The sequence below is a fragment of the Cheilinus undulatus genome, linkage group 16 (genome assembly GCF_018320785.1).
Source record: "Cheilinus undulatus linkage group 16, ASM1832078v1, whole genome shotgun sequence".
In the NCBI taxonomy this organism is placed as follows: Eukaryota; Metazoa; Chordata; class Actinopteri; order Labriformes; family Labridae; genus Cheilinus; species Cheilinus undulatus.
In genome coordinates this window covers 2,819,643-2,839,449 of record NC_054880.1, presented here as the reverse complement: position 1 = coordinate 2,839,449, position 19,807 = coordinate 2,819,643, and the positions used below count along the sequence as shown (strand labels likewise).

General features: G+C 37.9%; 3 protein-coding genes and 1 gene segment (V, D, J or C); 3 read left to right on the top strand and 1 right to left on the bottom strand.

The window, feature by feature from the left end:
- LOC121523649 overlaps window positions 1-19,807 on the bottom strand; it is an 820,099-nt gene that overhangs the window by 394,941 nt on the left and 405,351 nt on the right.
- LOC121523651 (immunoglobulin kappa light chain-like) overlaps window positions 1-19,807 on the top strand; it is an 813,481-nt gene that overhangs the window by 390,079 nt on the left and 403,595 nt on the right. The window lies entirely within an intron of this gene.
- On the top strand, window positions 9,337-12,971 carry LOC121523574 (gastrula zinc finger protein XlCGF57.1-like). Its single transcript, XM_041808507.1, has 2 exons — window positions 9,337-9,473; window positions 11,060-12,971. The coding sequence occupies exons 1-2, from the start codon at window positions 9,449-9,451 to the stop codon at window positions 12,589-12,591; spliced, it is 1,557 nt and encodes a 518-aa protein (XP_041664441.1). The 5' UTR covers window positions 9,337-9,448; the 3' UTR covers window positions 12,592-12,971.
- Window positions 14,580-18,422, top strand: LOC121523571 (gastrula zinc finger protein XlCGF57.1-like). 2 transcript variants are annotated; one of them, XM_041808500.1, is made up of 2 exons: window positions 14,580-14,645; window positions 16,080-18,422. In XM_041808500.1, the coding sequence occupies exons 1-2, from the start codon at window positions 14,621-14,623 to the stop codon at window positions 17,627-17,629; spliced, it is 1,575 nt and encodes a 524-aa protein (XP_041664434.1). In that variant the 5' UTR covers window positions 14,580-14,620; the 3' UTR covers window positions 17,630-18,422. The 2 variants fall into 2 exon arrangements, with proteins under 2 accessions (XP_041664434.1, XP_041664436.1); XM_041808502.1 differs by lacking the exon at window positions 14,580-14,645 and adding an exon at window positions 15,129-15,260.

The following is a 19,807-nucleotide window of genomic DNA, read 5'->3' as shown; positions in this document are numbered from 1 at the left end:
AAACAAGAACAGTTCAATTTCAGTTTAATTAGGATAGCCCTTTGAGGTGCAGCATCTCATTTTCAAGGGGCTCCTGATGATCCAACTGTTATTTATTACCTTTTTCTTTTATTAATACATCTAAAGAAAATAAAGTAACAACTGTCATATGTTTTGCTCTAAAGCAGGGGTTTTCAAAGTGTGGAAGAGTGAGCCTCCCCTAAGAAGAAATTATTCATTCGGTGGACCCCCACCCACAAAATGGATTCAAATTGAAAAAAAATTAAACAACATTTCAAACATTTATGTCTAATCTTAAAACATTTTTAACATTAACATATTTAGATATTTTGGTTTGCAAATGTTCTTGAACATCTGCCTTTCCCTGTTATTCAGTTATAATGCCATTAAATAACCCTTTTTCATTTTTTTGGGGCCATTTTACAACTTCTTTTTGCCTCTTTTCTCCCATTTTTTTTTTTACTTTTATACCATTTTTTCCCCTTTTTTTTTAACCATTTTTTTTGCCACTTTTCATCCATTTAACCTACCCATTGCCATTAGATACCACTTGCTTCCTTTTTTCTCCCAACTTTGCCTCTTCTCTTTGCCATTTTTTTCCCATTTTTGCCCTTTTTCACATTTTTTCTCCACCTTTTGCCCTTTTAAACTACCCTTTGTCATTACATACCACTTGTTTCCTATTTTTTTTGCCCATTTGTGCCACTCTTGACTGCTTTTTGCCCATTTAAGTCACTTTCTGCTCATAATTTGTCACTTCTCACCCATTTCTGCCATTTCCTGACCATTTTCCCACTTTTTTCCCCCATTTTCTCCCCTTTTCACCCATTTTTTGCTGCTTTTTGACCATTTTGCAACCTTTAACCTATTTTTATTACTACTTCAAGCTGTTTTTGCCACTTTTCACCTCTTAGACTGTGGCTCTTGCAAAGGTATCTTCAATAATTTGGCTCTTTGGTTGAGTAACACTGCTCTATAGCATAGTCCCTATAGTAACTATAAGTCTATCCATTTTGCTCAATGCACAGCAGAGGTTCACAAAGCAAATCACCTTTTTTCTGGTTTATGGTTCGGCGCCTCCCCTGAAGTTCTGTGGCACCCCCCAGGGGAGGCCCAACTCACACTTTGAAAACCACTGCTCTAAAGTATACTCTCTCTTCACTTTTGACATTAATTGAACCTAAATGTCTTGTGACATTTCAATTTACTAAGCAAGAATTCAGCTTACATTTGTCTAATCAGGCAGGTTTCCCAATATAAAACAGGACTTTTTTTAATCAGTAGATGGCATCCCTTGGAAGAAAATTAAGGAACTTATACCCTGTTGCTACTAAGTCTGCAGAAAAAAACACAACAGCATAAGGTACCATCATGCTTAATAAATGGAGCGTTTTGGTCGACAGCTGTGTTATTTTTAATGCACAAGTGTAGTCTAAAATATACACTGAAATATGTTATATCAAAGGAAGGTGAAAAATGTAAAGTGAGCCCTTAATACAAAATAATAGATGAAATAATGGTTTATTGAAGGATAGTTCAAACTATACTTTTATTATGAAGGCCAGATAATATTACAGGAAGTTATGTTTTTGTTTCCGGCTGGAGGCCCTATCCCCAGAGCACTGTTGGAACTGAGTAAGCCAAAGAAGAGTTTCCTTACCCTTTGGATGTTTGTAAAATGTCCGGGTTTCAGGATCTTTCAGGTTTGTTGTCTTTATAATATTTAAACTATCTTCCTGTGAGTGTTTCAGAGAGCTGAGCCTGTAGCTAACGTCCACATCCACGAACAGCTGAGTGTTAGCTTCAGCTAGCTCCTGATCATAAAATCCTGTTTTCTGGCTACATGAAGTCTTTGTCAGCTGTTGTGTTATGCTAACAGGGTGTCTCATTAAGCGATTTATGAGTTGAAACAAGCAGTGAAAACGTATTTATGTTTTGTCTGTAACATTGACGTAGCTGCAGTTAGCCTCGTGCGGAGAACCAGGGCCTGTCATTGTTGTCACCCATTGAAGCGTGTCATGTTGTACAGCAGTCCTCACTGAAGCTGGAATATAACATCACAGCCTCTTTGAGCTTGTCCTGTCGGCATCAGCTCTGGAAAGATCCCGGACTACAGTCTTTCGTGTCCTTAAATCAGGGATTATTTCCTCGATTTGATGTGTTCGGTAAATTTTTAAAAGGGCAGTAGCCATCATCATTAAACAAAGTGAGACACATGTAAAAAGGGGAGGGAGCTATCAATAACCAGACTGAAATATGAGTGTCGGTCTGTTGGACATTCAGAAATCATGATATTCCTCCACTGTGCATGTAATTTGCACACAAGCAATAAGAGAAGAGTAAAGGTATTCAGTATTTTCTTCCATATATTTTGAATTAAGCTAAGCATTGCTAGAGCATTAATATTAGTGTTTTACATTTATACTTATTTTACAATATGTCTTATTGAATTAGTTTAAATGAAATAATTGTTTTGACTATAAGTAAAGAATGAATATAAGACATTTTATTGACTCTATATCTCTCATTCTCCTGCCCTGTTTCTTTTTGCTGTCATAATTTTTGATCCATCCAAGAACAAAACTTCAACATGTTTAATTAGATAGATAAGCATTGTTGAAATTTTTGTGAAAATTTGGGTTTCATTGTGAAACCTGAGGACTATGGTTAGTCCAAAGGCTGGACCACATGCTCTAAAGCAGTGGTGGTCTAGGTGTGCCGTGGGAACTTGTACATCCATATGTTATTACTTCTACTTTATGGCAAGTACTGTAACCAGGCCTGCCCACAGATCTGGCTGGAAAAAAAACCCAGAGAATGGGCCCTCCCCAGTTGTGATTTTTTGATGATATCAGTGTATGTGAGTTGTATCAGTAGCATTGATGCTAGCATCCTGGCTAACAGTTACCTCATTTAGAGCTGAAAAGCATGGCAAGCCAATTTTGGGGTGATTGGATTAGTTCTTTTGACAGCTTAAACCATTTTGCTGCTTTTTTTGCCACTACTTTTTAACACTTTTGACCCATTTTTGCCTCTTTTTGGGGACATTTTGCCACATTTAACCAGTTTTTGAAACCCTTTTGCTACTTTTCGGCCAATTTTGCTATTGTTCGGCCGTTTTTACTCCTCAATCACTTCTGCTTTTCTTTTCTGCCATTTGTGATCTATTTTGCTACCTTTTTGACACTTTCAACCCATTTATGCCACATTTTTGACAATTTTCACCCACTTTTACCTTTGTTTGACCACTTTTTTGCCAAGTTTTGCCCTTTTTTAGATTACTTTTAACCCATATTTACCACCTTTTTTTTTTTTTTTTTACAACATTTAAGCCTTTAGGCCACTTGTCACCCATTTTTGCCACTAGTTTGACACTTTGAACAAGTTCTTGCCAATTTTAACTCATTGTTTGCCCCCTTTTTTTACCAATTCTTGCCAATTTCTGACTTTGTTTCGCCACTTTTTGCCCAATTTTGCCATCTCCATGATCTCCCAGTTGGCTGGGCCCCAGAATGCTCTCCCTTTTATCTCACCTTATAGGCCACCTTCACTGTAACTTCATTTAAAAATGGCGTACCTTGAGATTTTGGCTTAACCTTAGGTGTCCTTGGGCAAAAAAAGTTTTAAAACCACTTCTAAAGCACTTTAAACAACTAAAAAGCCTATTTCTTTAATGAATTGGCATGCAGACCTTTAAGATTAATTTTGATGCCTTTCAGCCAACTTGCTCAACTGAAAATTTCTGTCCTTTAAAGCCATTAAAGCATGCAATAATCTTCCACCCAATGTAAAACTTTGCACAGACTTTCACATTCTGTCCTGTGGTGTGCCTCAAGGTTGTGTCCTGGGCCCTATTTTATTTCCTGTGTATATGCTGCCATTGGGTCATGTAATAAGCAGATTTTAGGGAATATCTTATCATCATTAAGCTGATCACATTCAGTTGTGGATTTCTTTTAAGTCTGATGTCATAACTGTACTATTCAACTATCAGTCTGCTGTTAAGGACTGGATGGATGATAATTTCCTTCAGATCAACACAGACAAAACAGAGATCCTTATTACTGCCCCAGACAGTACAGCCTCCAAGGTTGTTCTCAGTATTGGGCACCTTTCCTCTTTAGTGAAAGGAAATCTAACAAATCTTGGAGGGATTTTTTTTCCAGACAGTGTGTTTTGATCAACATATGAAATAACTGACCCACTCATGCTTCTATAATTTAGGAAACATGAAACACTTTAAATTAAAATTGTTTGTCTTACAAGCTGTTAGAGATGTTTATTCATGCATCTTCATGTCTTCAGTAAATTCTCTGTTGACAGCCTACAGTTGATACATTATGCTGCTACTAGACTCTAGGTCTAGCAGATCAACACACCTGACACCCATATTATATTCTCTACCTGGGCTTCCAGTGAAATTCAGAATTCACTTTCAGAACCTTGTTTTTTGTTTATAAAGCCCTTCATAACGAGTTATCCATGAATTTTCAAATTTACTGATTTAAAGCACATTATAATTTCTTGATTAATATGCCAAATTATATTTATTTACTTGCATTCCTGAACAGACAAAGAAGTTTTAGTGGTTGAATGTTATGCTTGACTAATTTCTGACTTCTCAGAGAAGCCCAGTGAGCTGGCTCAAATTTGGGTATAAAAAGGTGAATTCAGTTTGAAATTCCTCATTCCTGTTCAAAATGGTAAAACATGGAGAGCTCACTGAAAATGAAAGAGTCCACATTAAAGAACTTCATGATGCAGCTGTGGCATAAACCTTACTCTGGGTGTCGGTCTAATAAATTTGTTAAGCACTGTATGTATAATCTGCATCCCTACATCCCCAGCAGAACCTTCAGGTCTTCAGATCCGGGTCTACTTGTTGTCCCCCGGATTTGATTTGTAACCACCTGACTCTTTGGAACTGTCTTACTTCCTTCCTTCCTAAAACCAGCCACATTGTCACTGAAAATTTCAAGGAAATGGGTGTGGGAATGTGTTTTATTATTCCCTTACTTACTATGAATGATTTCCAGACATCTACAAATTCACAATATGTGCAACACATCCCAAAAATGCATAAAGTAGAGCAAGTAATTTGATGTTAGAAAGAAAGAAAATTACATTATTGAAATGTTATGTGTTTGACTTTTCTCTGCAGATGTCCAGCTGGTGGTGATAAAAGAAGAGTTTATCCCTGAGGAGCAGGAAGGGAGCTCCAGTCCAGACCAGGAGGAGCCACCAGAGCCAGCACACATTAAAGAGGAACAGGAGGAACTGTGGATCAGTCAAGACAGAGAGCCGCTCGAAGAAGCAGGGGAGGCTGATATCAAAGTGTTCACATTCACTCCTGTCCCTGTGAAGAGTGAAGAGGAGGATGGAGAGAAAACCCAAAGTGAAGAGAACAGAGACACAGGGCATTTGAAAATAGAAGCTGATGGAGAGGACTGTGGAAGATCAGAAGCAGACAGAGACTTCAGTTCAGACATTAATCTACAGGCAGTTACTCCTGACAAGACTTCACATTTTTCTGGGTCTGATACTGATGACAGTGCTGATTGGGAGGGGAATGATGAACCTCAAGGAGGTTTAGACCCTCAGCAAAACAAAGACGTAGCCGTAAATGATATAACATGTAAAACAGGAGGCACATCAGTTAGCACCTCAGACTGTGTTCCAACCTTTGGTGAGAAGAAGCAAGTGCAGAAACTCAAAGGAACTCATACAGGAGACGAACGTTGGAGCTGTTCAGTTTGTCATAAAAAATTTTCCAAAAAAGGAAATCTGAAGCAACATATGACTGTCCACGCAGGGGAGAAACAATTTAGCTGTTCAATTTGTGAGAAAAAATTTTCTCAGGAAAGATATCTAAAGCAACACTTGACTGTCCACACAGGGGAGCAGCCGTTTAGTTGCTCATTTTGTGGTAAAGGATTCTGTCACCCAACACATCTGAGGCAACACTTGACTGTTCACACAGGAGAGAAACCATTTAGCTGTACAGTTTGTGGTAAAAGCTTTTCACGACAAGGACATCTAAAGCAACACTTGACTGTTCACACAGGGGGTAAACAATTTAGCTGTTCGGTTTGTGAGAAAAAATTTTCTCAGGAGAGATATCTAAAGCAACACTTGACCATCCACACAGGGGAGCAACCATTTAGTTGCTCGGTATGTGGTAAAAAATTCTTTAACCAGGGACATCTGAAGGACCACATGAGTGTCCACACAGGGGAGAAACCATTTAGCTGTTCAGTTTGTAGTAAAAGCTTTTCACGACCAGGACAACTGAAGGACCACATGACTGTCCACACAGAGGGAAAACAGTTTAGCTGTCCACTTTGTCATCAAAGATTTTCTTATAAAAGATATTTAAAGCAACACTTGACCATCCACAATGGAGCTAAACCATTTAGCTGTTCATTTTGTGGTAAAAGTTTTTCACGACAAGGACAACTGAAGGAACACTTGAATTTACATGAAGGGGAGAACCTAGGAATGGGTGATTTGGCCTAGAATTTATATTGTGGGGGAAGGTCATAAAGCATGATATTTTGAAATATCATTTAAAGTATTTAATTTTTTTTATTCAGCCCCTTGATGCATTAAATGACACAATTGTGCTGATTAAAGTAGACCTTTCTATTATTCTTTTAACTTGTTTTCAGAAAGGGAAACATTAGTATTAAGTTCAATTTAACATACTTTTATTTTGGAAAAGACTTTACTCAATCTTTTTCCAATTATAGCATGACAGGCCTTCAGCCAAAAAAAAACCCATGAAATACTCTAACAATCTTTTATTGTGTATGGAAAGTTATACAATTTTTTCTGTTATGTTAACTATTGTTGATTATAAAATTGATTATTATTTTCCTCATTAAGGGGTAAACAAACCTACGCACATACTAACCAAAATGCTGCTGATTGCAAAAACACTTCAGTCTTGTCCACCCATTCAGGCTCACTGCTTTGATTACATTGGTCGTAATATCTGTGCTGATGCACACTTGACAAGTTTCTGACAAGTTACCTGTCATGATAACATCTTTCAGACTTTATAAAATGAGCTGTCCTGAATGATCATCAGGAAAAAGCTTGTTTGGAGGCACACATTTTTTAACTCCCAGTTGTGGACATAATGTGTCAGACTGAGGCTCACAGGTTTGTAGCTGTAGCTTGGTGGCATATTTTACAGATTACCACTTTTTGTTTCCCATCTCCCTTTTGAAGTCCAAACTACTGCCAGATGACGAATCCACAACTGTTTTTCTTTGGAATCAAATCATCTGTCACCATCTCAAACTACTGTCTTTTAATACTCCTTTACACTTTTCTGCTCTCTTGTGCTACCCTCCCTCACCCTCTGATTAAAAAAAAGCACATGGGTGGATGGGGGTTTTCTGAATGTGCTGTCTGCAGTGAGAGGCATTAGGAGACAGTGGGAGAAGTGAAACTCCAGAGAGAATTGCAAGATGACAGCTTTAAACTTCCAAATAATTTTTACCTGATGGTCACGATATAGTCATTTTGTACATCTCGCATGGCAGAAGTCACGATACATCAAGTATACTTGATACAGTATATTGTACACCCCTAGGAGAAACCATTTAGTTGCTTGGTTTGTTGTAAAATATTTGCAAGAAGTGGAGACGCAAGAAGACTCTTTCATCCACCTAAAGGAGAAGACATTCTGTTGCAATGTTTATGTTAAAATTTTTCTCGCAGCTACAGCATTTAAAAACCACAAGTGTGTCAGTGAGAGCTGTGGAAATCACAAATAATTTGTTCTTCATTTAATCTGCTCAGCTAAGAGGAAATCACTTCATGGTTTGAATTCTGTCTTTATTCTTGCATTTTTCATTGCTGTTTCCATTTTAATCCTCAATAATGTAACTTTGATACATGTTGCTCAGTGCCGTGCTCATGGTGGATTAATGTTGGATCTTTGTAAATAATATTACAAAGACTACGGTCTAAACAGGCTTTTTTTCTGTAAAGTGTCTTAAAATGGTAAATGTTGTGACATGCCGTGGTATAATGAAAGACTGAATCCTTAATATATGATTTTGCCAGCCTTGATTGTTCTCTTTGGTTTTGCAGTTTATACTCATTTTTGTAAGGGATGTTAAGACGGTTCTAACATATATTATGTCACCCATACAGGACCCTGGTCTCTCTTTGTTGCTCAGTTTTGAATAAATGGCCTTTTGAAGACTCTTTGAACACACTACATGTTTTGTTTGAATAAATATGTACGCCAGAACCACACCCACTGCTGTCCAATTCTGATTATAACATTGTTCAGCTCATTTCCCATCAGTCCTTAAGAGGAGCAAACTTCTTGTGAAAACTGTCAAAGTCTGTTATTAAAGACAGCACCGGCACTCTGAAGGGGTCTTCCATTGGAATGTTTTTCATGTCTACCCCAAAAAGCAATAATCTTATAACTCCAAGACAATTCCTGAATTATTAAGAACGTCAAGGACTGTATCAAATATTCGGAAATTGCCTTCATGAATAAGGACCATGTGCAGTGAAGCTCAGCAAAGCAGCAGCTGAAATAGAAGCTCTAGACAGTTTATAACAACAAATCTTAGCAGCAATATATTTGAAACACTCATATCAACCCGGTTTTCTGTATTAGACTTGATTATTATTCGAAAAAGACAAAATACGCATTTTCATTAAAATTTGAAAGAACAACAGCTAAGCCTATCTTTGGTCAGGGAACAAATTATGGTAAAATAATTAAAATAAGCAAATGGATGTGCATTGTAATATTAAAAGGCTTGTTACATTTAAGTTAGATATTTTGAATTTAAATATCAAATATTTTTTACATGGGAGAACGATGTGGTATTTGTAGCTTTTTATCTTTAAGACTTTAATGTGTCTGTTGCAACATTTTAGTACCATTTTAACTTTTCTGGCAAAGAGATGTAGAAGCCTTCTCTGCTTTAGGTTTAGTTCACCTCCCTAAACTTTATCTCTGTCTGAAGTGAGTCCAGAGAAGCTGCACCTGACAGTGCTGTCCCACTCTACAAATCAAGAGCTTAACATCCAGCAGGAGTTTTCTCTCTTCTGGTGACACATTTAATTATAAACTTAGGGAACTGATCATGTTTAATTGTATCAACCGACTCTAGTCTGACCTGACTCTGTCACTCTGTCAGATATCCTGAAAAGAAAACATATGTTTTTGTGAACAATGGAACAGGCCATCCTGATTATAATTAGAGGTGTTTTAGAATAGGACTTTATAGAATGTACTTTATTATGAAGGCCAAATTAGCTTACAGCAGGAAGTGGTTGTTTTGGTTTCCGGGTCCTGGAGGCTGTAACCCCAGATCACAGTTAGCATACTGGAAAATCCAGCGTCCTTTCGGAGCAGATTAATCTAAAGAAGGATTTTCGTACCCTTAATTGACTCTTGGATGTTTGTAAAATGTCAGGGTTTCAGGATTCTTCAGGTTTGTTTTCTTTTTGTCTACTCTAAACTCCTTTACTATAAATGTTTCAGTTAGCTGAGCCTTTAGCTAACGTTCACTTCTACACAGCACAGTGTTAGCCACAGCTAGCTCCTGAAAATAAGTTAACTTTGTTTTCTGTACTTAGAAAGTGATCGTCGACTGCTGTCTTGTGTTTATAGTATGTTTCATAAAACGTCGTATCATGTTTGAAAACTTGCAGATAAAATGCATGAAAGTTGTATACAATATTCAGGTGTTTTTGTCATTGAAGTAGCTGCAGGTGGCCTCGTACGTAGAACCGCCACCAAGGGCAGCCATTGTTGTAATAAACTGAGGTGTGTGATGTTGTTCAGCAGTCCTCACTGAAGCAAATATATAATCCCATTGTCTTTGAACTTGTTCAGACTGTTGGTATCAGTCCTGAAAGGATCCCAGTCTGATCAGTCTAAACACGACTGCAGATCAGAGCAGGGCTTATCAGTTTGTCCATATGTTTGGACAATGTACGCCATAGTTATGGGACTACTAATCAGAAATCATTTGTAACCACAGCAATAAAATAGGATCCGTCTCCAGAGACATTTCTGCATTCAACACTGAGTTCCTTGAAGTCTTGTGAGTATTTAGATACAAGCTTTTAGGAATAGGAAATACGAAGTTATTATTATAAACAATGGGCCATAATTTATCATGAAGCTCACAGCCTTTAAGATTTGATGTGTTGTTTGTTGCATGGCCATTGTATAAATGAGCAGTTAAATATAAAATAGAATTTCACTGGACAGATCTGTTCACTGCTTTAAAACTTAAACAGAGTTTTAAGGTATCGTTTATTAAGTTAAGAACATTAGATGGTGTCCACTTTAGAGACTCTGCTGGTACACTGTTTTGATGTTGTTTCAGAACTTATGAAGTTAACCAGTTTTATCAGAACTTGATGACATTTCGTCGTTAAAAGAATGACATTCAATAGCATTGAGTTCTTTTCAATAACAATTTAATAATTTTGGTTCAATACACTATGGAAAAAGCTCAATGTTGTCTGTCAATGTCATTATCACATGAGTAGGATTAGTGACTATCTTGATGAGTTTTCTCCAAGCCCGTGACAAATAAGTTATTGAAACGGTTCTTCTTAGTGGTATCTGGCAGTTTTTTTGAGGTGTCTACCAAGTAAGTTTATGGGGAAGAAGGGTTTACGGACAGCTGATCGATGTCAAACCAAAGAGAGTCTGAACACTTATTCACCCAGTAGTCCTGGTTTGAACAGTGAATGTGCTGAAATGAACATATTTAAAATAAGATGGCCACAGACAGGATGATATTTGTGTGATACAATCCCTGCCTCTAAAACCTTCTACAAACCCCAGAACATGATTTGCAAAATGAGTTTGACTGTCTCTGAATCCAAGCCCCTGTTTTAGCTTCTAAAAGATGAAGAGAAACTATTTCTAACTTCCGAACATTTACAGATTCACAGAATGTATAACAGCCCACTTATCCAGAAATTGAAGCATTCTGAGATTTACTATTAACTGTAAAATTACACTTTTCAGAAAGTTTTTTGTCTGATTTTTTTTCTTCAGATGTCCAGAAGCTGATTGTGATGACAGAAGAGGTTCTCCCTAAGCAGCAGGAGAGGAGCTTCAGTCTGGACCAGGAGGAGCCACCAGAACCAGCACACATTAAAGAGGAACAAGAGGAACTGTGGATCAGTCAGGAGAGAGAGCAGTGTCCAGAAGCAGAGGAGGCCGGTATCAGCATGTTCACATTCACTCCTGTCCCTGTGAAGAGCGAAGAAGAAGATGGACTGGAATCTCAGTCCTCAAAGCTTGATGAAATCCAGAGAGCAGAGAACGGAGACACAGAGAATTTGAAAACAGAATCTGATGGAGAAGACTGTGGAGGATCAAAAGCAGACAGAGAGATTTATCCAGACTGTCATTCACAGACAATTCCTCCTGACAAGATTTCACACCTTTCTGGATCCGATACTGATGACAGTGCTGATTGGGAGGAGACTGATGAACCTCAGAGAGGTTTAAACCCCAAGCAAAACACTGATATAGGTCTGAGTGATTTCAAATGTAGCACTGGAGACTCAGTTAGCTCCTCTGAATGTCCTCCAAGCTTTGGAGATAACAAACAAGTACAGAAACTTGAAGGAACCCATACAGGAGATAAAGGTCTGAGCTGCTCAGTTTGTCATAAAAGATTTCCAAACCCAAGTAATCTGAAGCGACACTCGACTGTCCACACAGGAGTGAAACAATTTAGCTGTTCATTTTGTGAAAAAAGATTTTCTCGACAACACCATCTGAAGAGACACCTGACTGTCCACACAAAAGAGAAACAATTTAGCTGTTCATTCTGTGAAAAAAGATTTTCACAACAATACAACTTGACAAGCCACTTAACTGTCCACACAGTGGAGCAGCCATTTAGTTGTTCATTATGTGGTAAAGGATTCTCTCACCAAACATATCTCAAGAAACACATGACTGTCCACACAGGGGAGAAACTTTTTAGCTGTTCAGTTTGTCATAAAAGATTCTCAAGAAAAGAAAATCTGAAGGAACACTTGACTGTCCACACAGAGGAAAAACCATTTAGTTGTTCAGTTTGTCATAATAAATATTCCAAGAACAGGTATCTGAAACGACACATGACTGTCCACACAGGGGAGCAACCATTTAGTTGCCCTGTTTGTGATAAAAAATTCTTTATTGAAGGGTATCTAAAGGATCACTTGTCCAGTCACACAGGGGCAAATCGATTTAGCTGTACAGTTTGCAGTAAAAGCTTTTTACGACAAGGACATCTAAAACAACACATGACTGTCCACACAAGGGAGAAACCATTTAGTTGTTCAGTTTGTCATCAAAGATTTTCTTACAAACGAGATCTGAAGCAACACTTGACTGTCCACACAGGAGAGAAACCGTCAAGCTGTTTCATTTGCGGTAAAAGTTTTTCATGCCAAGAACAACTAATAGAACACTTGACTGTCCACACAGAAGAGAAACCATTTAGTTGCTCAGATTGTCATCAAAGATTTTCTCACCAGTATCAGCTGAAGGAGCACTTGACCTTACACACAAGGGGAAAAACCATTTAGTTATTCAGTTTGTGGTAAAAGATTTGCAAGGAGTGGAGAGGCAAGAAGACACTCTTTCATCCACACAAAGGAGAAAAAATCTAGGTGAAATGTAAGTGATTAAACATGCAGAAAGCAAGGGCATCTCAAGATCCACAAGTGTGGTGGAAGAAGCCACTTCATGATTTAAATGTACTTTTTACTCTTGTTATTGTCATTATTTTTACACATTATTTCTTACTACTGTAACTGTGGTATGTCACTCAGTGCCTTGCTCATGGTGGATTAATGTTAATTTTTGTAAATATAACAATGATGACAGTGAATACCTGCTCGTTGTTAAATTGTCTTGAGATCATATTTGTTATGAAATAGTATACAACAAAAGATTAAATGGTAGATTTGGGATTGATTATTTCGATATTTCTCTGTACTTTTGTAGTTGATTTGTTTTTTAAAGGTACTGTAACAGTTTTAAAACATTTTTATCATTCATACAGAACCCTGGTCTCTCTTTGCCGTAAAGCAAAATTAGACATCTGTCTTTAAACACAACATACATGTTTGGAATTAAGTTGCTGTAAACATGCAAAAGGCATTGAGAACTATACTGAATGATGTCCTTTAGACCAGTAGAAAGGCTTATATCCAATTCAGGGCTAGGATTTATTGAGCAGGGACAAATTGGTGGCTTAGCCTGGGATCCAAAAACTATCCCCCACACACCTGGTGTTATGACAGTATAAAAGAACTAATCTTAATCTGGTCTTAATGTGGTCTTTTGTTTTGCTTGCAGACAACACCTTCACTCCAGAGTTAGAATTTATCCACCAGCTAAATACTGGTGTGTGTTTTGAGTGTTGATTAAATGTGCTCAGGGTGCCACCCATGGTGGTGGGTGGTATAATAAAAGTAACAGAGAGATTTGTGATGAGAAACAATGTAAATGCCATCTCAGACTGCAGTCTTCCCTTGCTCTGACACAAAGACAGGCAGCCTTGTCAGGGTGCAGATTATGTGGAGGGGTTTGTCTGTAAGACTTGAACCCAGCACAGCAGTAACTCTAATGCTAAGCTACCATACTCCTTATGCTTGAAATTGCCTTCATGAATAAGGACTATGTGCAATGAAGATCAGCAAAGCAGCAACTGAATTAGAAGCTCTAGAAAATTTAAAACAACAAATCTCAAGCAGCAACATATTTTACACATTAGATCAAACCAGTTTCTTTATGAGGCTTAATTATTCTTTGATAAAGCCAAAATACACATTTCCATTAAAATTTGAAAGAACACCTAGGCCTATCTTTGGTCAGGGAACACAAATAACAGTAAAATGATTAAAGTAAACAAATGAATATGTATTAATATATTAAAAAAGCTTTTTACATTTAACTTGAATATATTGAATTAAAAAATTTTTACATGGGAGAACAATGTGATATTTGTAGCTTTTTATCTTTATGACTTTAATGTGTCAGTTGTAACATCTTGGGGCAGTTATAACTTTTCTGGCAAAGACTACCAGATGTAGAAGCTTTCTCTGCTGTAACATACAGGACATGGTTTATTTCACCTCCTTAAACTTTATCTCTCCCTGAAGTGAGTCCAGAGAAGCTGAGCCTTACGGTGCTGTCCCGCTCTACAAATTAAGAGCTTCACATTCAACAAGAGTTTTCTCTCTTCTCATGACCCATGAAATTATAAACTTATGGAATAGATCATGTTTAATTGTATCAACCAACTCTAGTCTGATCTGAATCTGTGATTCTGTCAGATATCCTGGAAAAGAAAACAAGTGTGTTAGTGAACAATGGAACAGGTGGTCCTTATTGTGATTAAAAATGTTTTAGAACATGACTTTGGATATTGTACTTTATTATGAAGGCCAAATTAGCTTACAGCAGGAAGTGGTTGTTTTGGTTTCCGGGTCTTGGAGGCTGTAACCCCAGATCACAGTTAGCATACTGGAGAAACCCAACGTCCTGTTGGAGCAGATTAATCTAAAGAAAGATTTTCGTACCCTTAATTGTCTCGTGAATGTTTGTAAAATGTCAGAGTTTCAGGATCCTTCAGGTTTGTCTTCTCTCTTCTTTTTTAAACTTCTTTATTGGAAATGTTTCAGTTAGCTGAGCCTTTAGCTAACGTTCACGTCAACAGAGCACAGTGTTAGCCACAGCTAGCTCCTGAAAAAATTAAACTTTGTTTTCTGTACTTAGAAAGACTTAATCAGGTGTTGTCTAATGTTTATAATGTGTCTCATAAACATTCATATCGTTTTTGGAAACTTGCAGTGAAAATTAATCAATGTTTCACACAAAATTCAGGTGTTTTTATCATTGAGGTAGCTGCAGTTAGCCTCGTGCGTAGAACCGTCACCAAGGCCTATCACTGTTGTAATTAACTAAGGTGTGTGACGTTGTTCAGCAGTCCTCACTGAAGCTACTATATAACATCCCAGTCCTTTAGAACGTGTTCAGACTGTTGGTATCGGTCCTGAAAGGATCCCAGTCTGATCAGTCTAAACATGACTGCAGATCAGAGCAGGGCTGATTAGTTTGTTCATATGTTTGGACAATGTACGCCATAGTTATGGGACTACTGATCAGAAATAATTTGTAACCACAGCAATAAAATAGGATCCATCTCCAGAGACATTTCTGCATTCAACACTGAGTTCCCTGCAGTCTTGTGAGTATTTACATGAGAGCTCTTAGGAACTGGAAAATACAAACTTGTAATAAACAATGGGCCATAATTTAGCATGAAGCTAGCAGCGTTTTAAGATTTGATGTGTTATTTGTTGCATGGATATTGTATAAATGAGCAGTTAAATATAAAATAGAATTTCACTGGACAGATTTGTTCACTACTTTGACACTTAAACAGAGTTTTAGAGTATTATTTATGAACTGTGTTTAGAACATTCGATGATATCTGCTTTAGAGCCTCTTTTGGTCAACTGTTCTTACATCGTTTTCATACCTTGAAGTTCGGGTTCATCCAATGCAACCTCAGAATGCTTTGCAAGCAGCTTTCAGTATTAAGCAGCAAGGCCACTTTGACCTGCTTTTTAATCTACATGGTAGGGTTGGGCAATTATGACAAAAATCAAAATCACAATTAATTTAACTTCTTACCTCAATATCAATTAATGAATGATTCTTCCAACTCCAACCTCCTACTCTGTTTGTTCTGAAAATAATAGCAGTATAATACTAGTATAATTTTAAAACAAATAACTGAAAGGAACATGAACAGATTAACAATTTACGATTATTTATTGAAACAATTAAAATGAAAACACACATCAGCTGAAATGAAAATCATTTTTGTAGAAAGTCAGAAAATCACCAACTTGTATTTCTTGTTACTTGACTTCCAAACATTTAAAAATTCACAGAATGTATAACAGCCCACTAAACCAAAAATTGAAGCATTCATAGATTTACTATTAACTGTAAAATTACACTTTTCAGAAAGTTTTTTTGTCTAATTTTTTCTTCACAGAAATCCAGCAGCTGATGGTGATGCTAGAAGAGGTTCTCCCTAAGCAGCAGGAGAGGAGCTCCAGTCTGGACCAGGAGGAGCCACCAGAACCAACACACATTAAAGAGGAACAAGAGGAACTAGGGATCAGTCAGGAGAGAGAGCAGCTTCAAGGAACAGAGGAGGGTGATATCAACTTCTCTCCTGTCCCTGTGAAAAGTGAAAAAGAGGATCGACTGGAGTCTCAGTCTTTACAGCTTGATGAAATCCAAAGAGCAGAGAATGGAGACACAGAGCATTTGAAAACAGAATCTGATGGAGAGGACTGTGGAGGATCAAAAGCAGACAGAGAGATTTATCCAGACTGTCATTCACAGACAATTCCTCCTGACAAGGCTTCTCACCTCTCTGGATCCGATACTGATGACAGTGCTGATTGGGAGGAGACTGATGAACCTCCGGGAAGTTTAAACCAGCAAGCAAAAAACACTGACATAGCTCAGAGTGATGTCAAATACAGCACTGGAGACAAATCAGTTAGCTCCTCTGAATGTCCTCCAAGCTTTGGAGAGGAAAAACAAGTGCAGAAACTGGAAGGAACCCTTACAGGGGATGAACGTCTGAGCTGCTCAGTTTGTCATAAAAGATTTTCCAAGCAAGGAAATCTGAAGCGACACCTGACTGTCCACACAGGAGTGAAACAATTTAGCTGTTCATTTTGTGAAAAAAGATTTTCTCGACAATACCATCTGAAGAGACACTTGACTTTCCACACAGGGGAGCAGCCATTTAGTTGTTCATTTTGTGGTAAAGGATTCTCTCACCGAACACATCTGAAGCAACACCTGACTGTCCACACAGGGGAGAAACTATTTAGCTGTTCAGTTTGTCATAAAAGATTTTCAAGAAAAGGACATCTGAAGGAACACTTGACTGTCCATTCAGAGGAAAAACGATTTAGTTGTTCAGTCTGTCATAATAAATTTTCTCAGGAAAGATATTTGAAACAACACATGACTGTCCACACAGGGGAGCAACCATTTAGTTGCCCTGTTTGTGATAAAAAATTCTATAACCAAGGACATCTAAAGGATCACTTATCCATTCACACAGGGGTAAAACGATTTTGCTGCACGGTTTGTGGTAAAAGCTTTTTACGACAAGGACATCTGAAACAACACATGACTGTGCACACAGGGGAGAAACCATTTAGTTGTTCAGTTTGTCATGAACGATTTTCTTACAAAAGATATCTGAAGCAACACTTGACTGTCCACACAGGGGAGAAACTGTTAACTTGTTCATTTTGTGGTAAAAGTTTTTCACGCCAAGAACAACTGATAGAACACTTGACTGTCCACACAGAGGAGAAGCCATTTAGTTGCTCAGATTGTCATCAAAGATTTTCTCACCAATGTCACCTGAAGGAACACTTGACCTTACACACAAGGGAAAAACCATTTAGTTGTTCAGTTTGTGATAAAAGATTTGCAAGGAGTGGAGAGGCAAGAAGACACTCTTTCATCCACACAAGGGAGAAAAAATCTCATAAAGCACAAGGTGACGCTTAGCCTGTATGCACTGCTGCCATCTTATTCTTTACCGCAGATGTGTGTGAGGAGCGTCTTGTGACCTGGAAGGGATGCTGGGAGCTGTAGTTTTTAAAGGAAACAGGGAGGTTCCTACACATCAGGTTGCAATGCTTGTGATTAAAGATGCAGAAAGCAAGAGGATTTCAGTATCCACAAGTGTGTTGGTGCAATATATGAGTACATATATCCAAAATGCAGATTCTAAATGGTGATTTTTATTTAGTATCCACAAGTGTGTTGGTGCAATATATGAGTACATATATCCAAAATGCAGATTCTAAATGGTGATTTTATTTATTAAGGGGGAAAAAATCCAAACCTTTCTTGCCCTACGGCAAAAAGTAATTGCCCCCCTGAACCTAATAACTGGTTGTGCCACCCTTGGCAGCAATAACTGAAATCAAGCGTTTGCGATAACTGGTGATGAGTCTTTCACGTTGCTGTAGACAAATTTTGACCCAGTCTTCTTCACAGAATTGTTTTAACTCAGCCATGTTGGAGGGTTTTCGAGCACAAACTGCCCATTTAAGGTCACACCATAGCATCTCAATTGATTTTCAGTTCGGACTTTGACTTGGCCTCTCCAAAACCTTATTTTTATTTATTTATTTATTTATTTATTTATTTTTGAGCTATTTAGAGGTGGACTTGCTGGTATGTTACGGGTCATCCTTCTGCATTACCCAAGAGCGCTTGAGCTTGAGGTCGTGAACTGATGGCCGGAAGTTCACCTTCAGGATTTTCTGGTAGACGGCAGAATTCATGGTTCCATCAATCACAGCAAGTGGTCCAGGTCCTGAAGCAGCAAAGCAGCACCAGACCATCACACTGCAACCACCATGTTTGACTGTTGGTATGATGTTCTTTTAATCAAATGCTGTGTTATTTTTACTCCAGATGTAACAGGCTGAACACCTTCCAAAAAGTTCAACTTTTGTCTCGTCAGTCCACAGAATATTTTTCCAAAAGTCTTGGGGATCATCAGGATGTTTCTTGGCAAATGTAAGACGAGCCTTTGTGTTCTTTTTTTGTCAGCAGTGGTTTTGGCCTTTAAGCTCTCCAATGGATGCTGTTTCTGCCCAGTGTTTTTCTCATGGTTGAGTCATGAACTCTGACCTTTACTGAAGCCAGTGAGGCCAGCAGTTTTTTGAATGTTTGTTCTGTTTTTTTTTTTTTTTTTTGTGACCTCCTGGATGAGTCGTCGTTGCACATTTTGGTTGGCCGACCACTCCTGGGAAGCCTTGAAAATGGCTTTGTAACCTTTTCCAGACTGATAGATTTCAATCACTTTGTTTCTCCTTTGTACTTGAATTTCTTTGGATCGTTGCATGATGTGTTTCTTTTGAGATCTTGTAGCCTACTTCCTTTTGTCTGACAGCTTCTATTGAAAGGAAATGAAACTTTATCCCAAGACAAATCTCCCACTACTAAGGCCGTCAAGGACTATATCAAACATCAGGAAAATGCCATCAGGAATAAGGACCTCATGCCATAAAGATCATTACAACAGGATCGAGAAAAAAAAAAACTCAACAAAGTCAACAACACACATTGTATGCAGGAAAATATTTTAAACACTTATATTAAACCAGTTTTCTGTATGTGATTTACTGAGACTTTGATAAAGCCTATGAGAATGTCCATTAAAAAGTTAAATGAACAGAATTAAGTCTGCCCTTTTCCAAGTGACATAAATGTGGTCAGATCATTACAAAATATTTGTTAAGGGCGCATTACGTTAAAGATGAAGATCTATGATTGAAATATTAAATGTTAATACAAGAGATTCACTGTGACATGTTTAGTTTCTCAACTCCATCACTCTGACTCATCTGTTGCCGTGGTTTCTGATCCAGGGGAGTGAAGCGCTTTAAAGCTGTTTGATCTTATTTGACAAAGATCAACAGACGTAGCAGCCTTCGCTGCCAAAACCCAGAGGACAAAGTTTAGTTTACTTTCAGAAACTGTATTCATCGTCCTCTGGAGGGAGTCAAGTGAAGCCCAGCCTGACAGTGCTGTCCCACTCCACAAATCAGAAACTTCACATCCAGCAGGAGTTTTCTCTCTTCTTACGAGCCTTTAACAATAAACTTAGGATTTAAATCTTGTTTAGATACTTAAAATAACTCTCTGACTGTCTCTGTTTTGAGTATCCTG

Bases quoted from the DNA above. Each gene is read 5' to 3' on its own strand.
- LOC121523574 (XM_041808507.1), top strand. From the start codon at position 9,449: ATGTCAGGGTTTCAGGATTCTTCAG. The intron at 9,474-11,059 runs GTTTGTTTTCTT...TTTTTTCTTCAG, and splicing joins AGGGTTTCAGGATTCTTCAG to ATGTCCAGAAGCTGATTGTG.
- LOC121523571 (XM_041808500.1), top strand. From the start codon at position 14,621: ATGTCAGAGTTTCAGGATCCTTCAG. The intron at 14,646-16,079 runs GTTTGTCTTCTC...TTTTCTTCACAG, and splicing joins AGAGTTTCAGGATCCTTCAG to AAATCCAGCAGCTGATGGTG.